This window comes from Psammomys obesus, unplaced genomic scaffold, assembly GCF_907164565.1.
Source record: "Psammomys obesus unplaced genomic scaffold, mPsaObe1.curated_primary_1811, whole genome shotgun sequence".
Classification (NCBI taxonomy): domain Eukaryota; kingdom Metazoa; phylum Chordata; class Mammalia; order Rodentia; family Muridae; genus Psammomys; species Psammomys obesus.
Window position 1 is genome coordinate 1,210,948 of NW_026596092.1, and position 8,800 is coordinate 1,219,747.

Sequence of the window (8,800 nt, forward strand, 5' to 3'; positions counted from 1 at the left end):
GGCAGAGGCAGAGGCAGAGGCAGAGGCAGAGGCAGAGGCAGAGGCAGGCAGAGCTCTGTGAGTTTGAAGCCAGCTTGGTCCAGCAAGCAAATCCAAGACAGCCAAGTCTATACAGAGAAAACCTGTCTTGAAAAAACAAAAGAGGTGAAGAAAAAAAATGCAAATAGTATTTACGATTTCTAATAAAGATTGGATTAATTTCTTGTATTAAGAGACAGCTACCTTGAAACCTGCCACAGAGGGCCTCTGAAAGCTTCTGCAGTATAGACTGTAAAAGCAGATGCTGAGCCTGATGGCCAACTGATGGGCAGAGTGAATGGAATTTTATGTAAGAAGTGGGAAATAGTAAGAGCTGGAGGGGACGGGAACTCCACAAGGAAAGCATAGAACAAGATAATTTGAACACAGGGAACTTCCCAGAAAATCATACTCCAACCAAGGACTATTCGTGGAGATGACCTGGAACCCCTGCACAGGTGTAGCCCATGGCAGTTCAGTGTCCAAGTGGGTTACATAGTAATGGAAAGAGGGACTGCCTCTGACATAATCTGATTGGCCTACTCGTTGATCACTCCCCCCTGAGGGGGGAGCAGCCTTACCAGGCCACAGTAGAGGACAATGCAGCCACTTTTGATGAGAACTGATAGACTAAGGTCAGAAAGAAGAGGAGAACCTCCCCTATCAGTGGACTTGGGGAGTGGCATGCATGCAGAAAGGGGAGGGAGGGTGGGATCGGGAGGGGAGGAGGGAGGGGCTTATGGGGGGATACAAAATGAATAAAGTGTAACAAATAAATAAATAAATAAAAGAGACAGCTATATGTAAAAATTTCTCTTATATGCTAAAATGTTTTTAAATAATGTTGTTTTTCATATTTTTTAAGAAGCACAGAAAGAGCAACATGTACATATGCTTCTTCCTGTGTTTCCACATGCATCTCAGCTTGTAGCTCTGCAGCACACATATAGTAAGCAGCTACAAAGTGATATTCATTTCCCTATAGATGCTGAATGTCTCACAGGTGTCCCCACGACCTGTATATGAAATGTCAAATACTTCCACATCTGCACACAATCTTGCAAGTGACAATGATCATTAGCTAATCTTATATACGACAGAATGACATATCTAACCATGCTCCAGTACAAAACTATAGTCATGTGCTAAAGTCCCTTATTAAGAAATAAAAGTTATAAGCTGTTAAAATGAACATTTAGTTCTTCTATTCCCAAAAGTCATGGGGCTTCAAGCTTTGCCAAATCTCCATATGAACAAGCACACACAACAAAATATGCATATAGAAGTAAAGCAATGTAAAAGTACATATATGTGCATATAAATATGTAGTTATTTTCTTCAGTAATGAGAAGCTAGAAATGCTGGGCATATCACAATGACCAAGACTGACTTAGCTAACTGTACTTTTTCTGTATTTTTACAGGGTCCTATCCTATGGGAACAGGATGCTATCAACAGTACATGCGCTACAAGCAAGGGAGCCTGCACTGATTGTGCCCCACAGACAAAGATGTTGCCTGAGAACATTTAAGAACCTGACATATTCTACAGCTTTTGTTTCATGCTTTAGAGCCTCTGTGTGAATCTACTCTAGCCTGAATTAGTCTCTCTAAACAAAGGTCCCCTACCTTTAACTTCTACAAATAATGACTATCTCTATATCTCCATTTATCTTACCCTGGTAAATGTTCCTTCAAAGCTATGAATATCCAGTTGTGGCTTCTGAGCATAAACATAGGCACTGATAGAAAAAAGGTCCTGGAAAATAAAAAATAAAATGAGCATCAGTCTTACAACTGAACAAGCATGGTCGCAGCAACTTTCAACACATGAAACTCCCATACCACACCACCTTTTGATACAGGGAAATAAAAAACAAGCTAGCAACAACCCTCATTTCCGCACACACATGAACATTTACAAGAGTGCGTTTCATTTAGTATATTACACATCAAATGACTGAATAATGGCACAATAATGAGAGTGTCATTCGAAGCGTTTCATGATAATTTAAAAATCATTCTGAAGTTTTCAATAATGTAGGAAAGCCTCTGCTATTAGGTCAAGGGTAACATTTGTTCGCATTACTTAAAGGTCATTAAAATACATCCTTAATCATAACATGTGTTTCATTACAAATAAAATTGCCTCTTGTTCAATAAAACTAATTAAATGTAAATGGTATTGTTTAGTGCTATATGGATCTTTTGAAATAAATCAGCAAGTCATGATTTATTGAAAATTGCTGGGGCCTCATGGTTGTTAATAAATTTGCTTGATCACAAAAGCCAGATGCATATTTCCCAAATGTCTACAGTGTCTGGAAACTGTTATGCCAACACAGCGGCAAAGCAGAAAGCACAACCAGGACTGCAGAGAAGCGGTCAGATGACTTCCCAAGCCCCATGCTCTGACCAGGTTCACCTATATTGCAACACATTGCCAGGACTGGGGAGGACATTATTGGTGATGTGACACAAAGTATCTCCAAATCAGTACTCACAGACATAGGAGTTAAAACAAGTGCCAGCTATGGCTCTGTGAGCCATGAAATGAAGAGAAAATAAGAACTGTCTGTCTACAATGAAATCAGAGCTTTCTTTTCTATGAAGAATAGTGAGCCCAGCTTTATGATGGCCTATGCATAGAAAGGTCAGATCTTTTCTGAGCCTTTCAGTTCTGAAATATTATTGTTAGCTTACAGCAAATAAAAATTAAAATTATTTCATTAATTATACAATTGTTTCATTCAAATAACTATTCATACTTTCTATCAAACCATATTAGACATAAAATTTTAAAGTAGCATTATATGAAATATATACCTCCTTGAATACTGCATATGAAATATATACATCTTTAAATACTTTTAAATATAAACTAGCATATATATTTTCCAATAATAAAAATGAAGAGACTATCTTCCTAACCCTGAATAGACTAAAGCATGACTTCCTATGGTAATAAAAAAGAAGTCGCTCATAGTTAGGTAGAAAAGAGTAAACTATTTTTACTATTTTACTAGCTCATCATGCATGTGTATACACTGCATATAGATAAAACATAAAATGAAGTGTCTTGATGTACACCTGTTTACGTCATAGTCAAGATTCACAACACTCCCATTACATCCTACCCTCCCATTTCTATTCTCCTCTACTTCCACCTTCCTGCACCCCCACCTCTAACCTCCACCGAACCTCTACCCCTTCACCTGCATTCTCCTCTTCCTCTCCATTTCCTAGCTGCATTCTCTACCTTTACTTTCATCCAGCCCCACCTCTACAGGGCTGCAAGGAAATGAAGCTACTCTGAAGAAAAAGAAAATAGGAAACAACCTCGGAACTTGCTAAAGAGGGCCTCTGAAAGCCAGAAGAAAACAGGAAACAACCTCGAAACCTGCCACAGAGGGCCTCTGAAAGCTTCTGCAGTATAGACTGTCAAAGCAGATGCTGAGTCTGATGGCCAACTGATGGGCAGAGTGAATGGAATTTTATGTAAGAAGTGGGAAATAGTAAAAGCTAGAGGGGACGGGAACTCCACAAGGAGAGCAACAGAACAAGATAATTTGAACACAGGGAACTTCCCAGAAAATCATACTCCAACCAAGGACTATTCGTGGAGATAACCTAGAACACCTGCACAGATGTAGCCCATGGCAGTTCAGTGTCCAAGTGGGTTACATAGTAATGGAAAGAGGGACTGCCTCTGACATAATCTGATTGGCCTGCTCGCTGATCACTTCCCCCTGAGGGGGGAGCAGCCTTACCAGGCCACAGTAGAGGACAATGCAGCCACTTTTGATGAGAACTGATAGACTGAGATCAGAAAGAAGAGGAGAACCTCCCCTATCAGTGGACCTGGGGAGTGGCATGCATGCAGAAAGGGGAGGGAGGGTGGGATCGGGAGGGGAGGAGGGAGGGGCTTATGGGGGGATACAAAATGAATAAAGTGTAATTAAAAAAAAAAAGCAAGAGGCAAAAAGACTCCAAGAAACATTTTATGAGGCAGCATATCCCCCTTTGATACCAAATAATAGACATTAAACAAAGCCAGAACAAGTCAATATCTTTTGATACATGTGTGCACACACATACTTGGCCACCAGGCAAATACACAGAAGCCACATACTAATACATGAAAAAAATATCCAATGGTACAAAATAGGATTCATCCCCTTTTGTGAGTGGCATGACAACAAAGCCAGTATAAAGGCAGGCAACATTATGCATTAATATGTTAATAAAGGAGAAAAAAAAACACAGGATCATGGAATGATACAGAAAAGCCTCTGGGGAAAAAATGGAAAACTCATGTGTAACTGTTAGGCCTTCAGCTGTCCAACTATTCAGAAATGAGCTAAAACTGGACAATAGGAAGACTCCTGGGTTAGATATAAGCCAGCATTCCTCAGGAACTTGTGAAACTGGTTCCCACCTGCAGAAAGAATTCATTTCCCTTACCTCTGGCAGAAGGGACATATGGCTAGCTGTCTTTGCATATCAAAGCTCATGCTGGCCGGAGACTACCTCTGCATCATAAGTACCTGTTATCCATTTCAAAGTCCATGCCCTTCCCACCTCCTCCCCTACCCTAAACTTCCCACAGGTTCTTCCTGGAACCTGGCTTGTTCTCACTCTTCTCTCTCTTCTTTGTACTTACTACTCCTTTTTATTCTCTCTTGCTTTGTTCTATGCTTTACCTCATGCTATCTGACAATCTCCACTATTCTCTTCTGCTTCCATTTCCCTGGCCCTAGCCATGTCCAGTCTGATGGCCATGTTCAATCTACTTCTTTCCCTCTCTGCTCTTGACTCTTCCAGATTCTCTCTTCATTACTATAATAAAAATCTTAACCATATCACAGGACAGCCCTATCAGCAGTTTCTTCACCATGCCCCCTCACACATAGTTAAAAGTCCCTGTGCAAAACAGACCAGGAAAAACTTGATCAAACTTGATCCACAAATAACAGTACTATACCCAGACAGAAAGTAGAATGTATCTCCTGACCCCAACTGCAGGGTGAGGATGAAGTGTCTCATTATGTGTTTTGTCTTGAATGGGGTGGCAGGAGAAACCACTTGAGGAGATCAGGTCAAGATTTAAAGTTCCGTATTAGTTGTCTACCTTGTTTTTTGAGCGGGTGTCTCGTTTTGAGCCCAAGGGCTCTTCCTGCCTCTACCTTCCTGGCACATGGATTATAAGTTCATGCCTGGCTTTTAACACAGGTACCAGGGATCAAACACAGGTAAGCTTCACTCCTACCGATATTCATGGTGCTGCAAGACATTCTGCATGCTACTGGAGGAGAAAAATGAATCATCAATATTACAAACCATGTGACCTACAACAGCAACCTGCCAACAAGCCACACTGGTACAATAGTGGCATAAATGTTATGGGAGTAATGAACCACATTTCTATTGGCGTTAAGGACTACTCCATTAAATAAAACATATACCTGATACAATGAAAGTGGCCAAAAGAACTACAAGACTAGACAGGTCACGGGAAAAAGCTGCTACTATTCCTATGCCAAAGAAACAGCAATAAAGACTCCTAATGAGATACTGCTACACCCATAACTCAGTAGCTCACTATACTCACATCAGAAAAGTTTCTTCTTGCAGTAAATGGTAATTAACACAGAAACCCACAACTGGACAATGTGAAGAGAGACTTTAGAGCACTCAGGCTTACATGAGATGTTTTCATCAAATCCCTTCCCTGAAGGCTCAGGGAATTATGCAAAGAGGAGTTGTAAAGACGTAAGAAGAGCAAGAGGTAGTGTGTGACTCCAAGAAAACTGGATTCCAGACACAAAAGGACTGATGAGCTTGCAGAGACCATGGCAACATGTGCACTGCCTGCACAGCTTCAACAGACGGAATTTAGCACAGAGAAACAGGAGTGAACACAAAATCTCACCTCTAGCCAAGAAGCTATTCGTAACTGAAACCTGATAGAAAGGGGAAAATCAGTTCTTTTCAATGCAGTGTCACTGGGCAGGCCTCATAATGCCCAGAAAAAGTTGTACAACACAAGATATACTACATGCTTTTTCTGTTTTGTTTTTCCCTGTGGAGAGAGGGGAGTTACCTGTGTATTTTTAGTTCTGTTTTTTTCTCTTATTAGTTTTTTGTTTGTTTAATTTTCATTTTGGGTTTCTTCTTGTTTTAAGAGAGAAAGAGAGAGGAAGAGCGTGAATTGGAAGGCTAGAAGAGAAGGCTAGAGCGTTAATAGGGAAGGCTTAGGAGAAGTTAGGGGGAAAATATAATCAAAATATATTGTATGGAAAAATTTAATCAACATATACTTTTGGCAAGGGAAGATGCTATATAAAATATAATATTCTATATGAAAATAAAACAGTAGAAATATTTCCATCTATCTAAGAAAAAAGAAAATTAAAGGTAGAGTGCACATTTCTATTCATCAGGTCTATCAGCTGAAAGGATACTGTACACACAAGCATCACACATTTTTCAATGAACAATCAAGTAAGAAATACACATTTCTACTACACAAATGATGACACAGTCTAGTCTTGAAACTATCAAAGTAAGACAATGAACTTTTCATATTACTCCTAGCCAGGCACAGTGGTGCATGTCTACAACCCCGGCACTTGGGGAGGCAGAGGAAGGTGGATCTCTGTGAGTTCAAGGCCAGGCTGGTCTACAACACAAGTCCAGGACAGCCAAAGCTACACAGAGAAACCCTGTCTTGGAAAAAATAAAATAAAGTAAAACAGTAGGGAGGAAGCAAGGAGGGAGGGAGGGAAGAGCAGGTATACTAGCTAGCAGAAGAGATTCCTGACGTCTGTGAGAGCTGCTTTAGAAATCAGTGATCTCCGTGATTACACAAACCTGTGATCCTGTTCTCTCTAACCTCTCCCAGCACTTTTCCTAGGTGGTAGTGGAGGTTCCTACTCAGGAACTGTGAAGATGTATTCTGAAACTATCTTTGCCCTCCCCTCAGCATAAGAAACACAGCAGCATTCACTTCCTCCAGATAAGTCTCCTGTCCTCACACGGAAAAGCTGCAGGCAAAAGACTTAGCTTAAAGACCATGCTAAGTCAGGGGCTGAATTCTAGTTTCCCAGAATTCCTTACCCTGAACCAAGTGAGCAACAGTTTCCAGCAACAGACTCACCTGTTTGTCATAGCTTTACAAACTGCTTAACTGAGAAATTTAAAAACAGATAAAAGTATAGATAGTCTAAGTATCACATCAGTAGGAGCATTCAAAACTACTTAAAATAGGCTACGCACTAGAAAACCACTTCATTTTTAATGACTTCATTTTTAATTGAGGAATAAAAAAATGACAAATCAAAGGCATAATGTGTTTAAATTAGTCAGCTGATATCAAGGGAAGATAGTGCTGCTAAAAAGCAAAGAGTACAGTGTCCCCTTGGTGCTCACCCCTAGAGCTGGCAGCCTCTGTGTGCAGCTCACAGCTACCTTCAGCTTCCAGTCGGTCTCACCATCTAGCTGGTCCGTGCGGATAAAACATGAACCTTGGAGGCAGAGAAGAAAATGTCACCATCTGGAACCGCATTGAAGAAGGTTTCTTCTGAATTATAAATATTTTCAAAGCAGATTTCAGCACAGTGGGACCCAGAAAATGATTCGTCTAAACAGTCCCAAGAACAAACAGCTTTAAAAGCTTTCATTTCAGTCCGAGACTATATCTGTACTTTTTAATTACTCACATCCTGTTGGTGTCCTTGTTTGTTGTTGTGGTGGTGGTGGTGATATCTATGTGTTTTGCATGGTGCTATGGCTCAAACCCAGGGCCTTGAGCATGCTAGACAAGTGTCTGACCACTGAGCTACAACCACATCCTGTTCCTGTTAAAGTTTAATATCAACTACCACTTTATTTTAGAAAGCCATCTAGATCATTTCTACTTTTTTTATAATTTATTTTTAATGTATGTGCATTGCCTGCATGTATGTCTGTGTGAGGGTGTCAGATCCCCTGAAACTGTTACAGACAGTTGTTAGCCGCCACTAGGGTACTGGGGATTGAACCTAGCTCCTCTGGAAGAGGAGTGCTCTTAACCACTTAGCCATATCTCCAGCCCTCATTTCTACTTTTAAACTATGTTTTGATGATGACAAGATAATAAGATACATACGAAAATATCTCAGAGTCTGACACTGCCTTGCTAATTAAATGTTAATTGACCACCATAAAATGTTCAGTAATACAAGCACAGCTGAAATGCTAATACCCAGGTAAGTGCTATTGCATAATAACAAACCCATCAAATCTCAGAAAGGGAAAAATTTGAATCACAGCAATCTAATTACCCCCAGACCATACTTATCATCTCTCTTCTCAGAATTAATCCTAGAAATAACAGCAAACACAAATCCAGTAAACGATAATACAGACAACTATTCATTGCAGCCGTGTTCATAATAACGAGAGGTTGGTACAGGGATTAGAGAACTGGCTAAGCAAAACAGCAGATGAAGAAATTCAAAAGGACAAGAGCAAAGACCTCACCATTAGGAAAAGATCCCTAGAACATATTGTTAAAAGGAGAAGACATAGTAAAAACAAACAAGGGAGGGAGGAGAGGTGATATGTGGCTGATATGTGGCAGCATACACTTGCGATGTCAGTACTTGGGAGACAGAAGCAGGAGAACCTGGAATTCAGGGGCATGCTCAATTACATAGGAGAGTTTAAGGACAGTCTGGGCTATAGGAGGCCCTGGTGTGTGTGTGTGTGTGTGTGTGTGTGTGTGTGTGTGTGTGTGTGTG

The 8,800-nt window shown here is 40.5% G+C and overlaps 1 protein-coding gene across 2 annotated transcripts in view; it reads right to left on the reverse strand.

Moving 5' to 3' along the window:
• Positions 1-8,800, reverse strand: part of Atp9b (ATPase phospholipid transporting 9B (putative)) — a 219,926-nt gene that overhangs the window by 132,089 nt on the left and 79,037 nt on the right. For both annotated transcript variants that reach the window (XM_055628015.1, XM_055628014.1), the window contains exons 8-9: positions 7,449-7,543; positions 1,696-1,776 (exon numbers count right to left, since the gene is read on the reverse strand). In XM_055628015.1, coding sequence (XP_055483990.1) covers positions 1,696-1,776; positions 7,449-7,543 — 176 coding nt within the window. The remainder of the gene's footprint in view (positions 1-1,695; positions 1,777-7,448; positions 7,544-8,800) is intronic.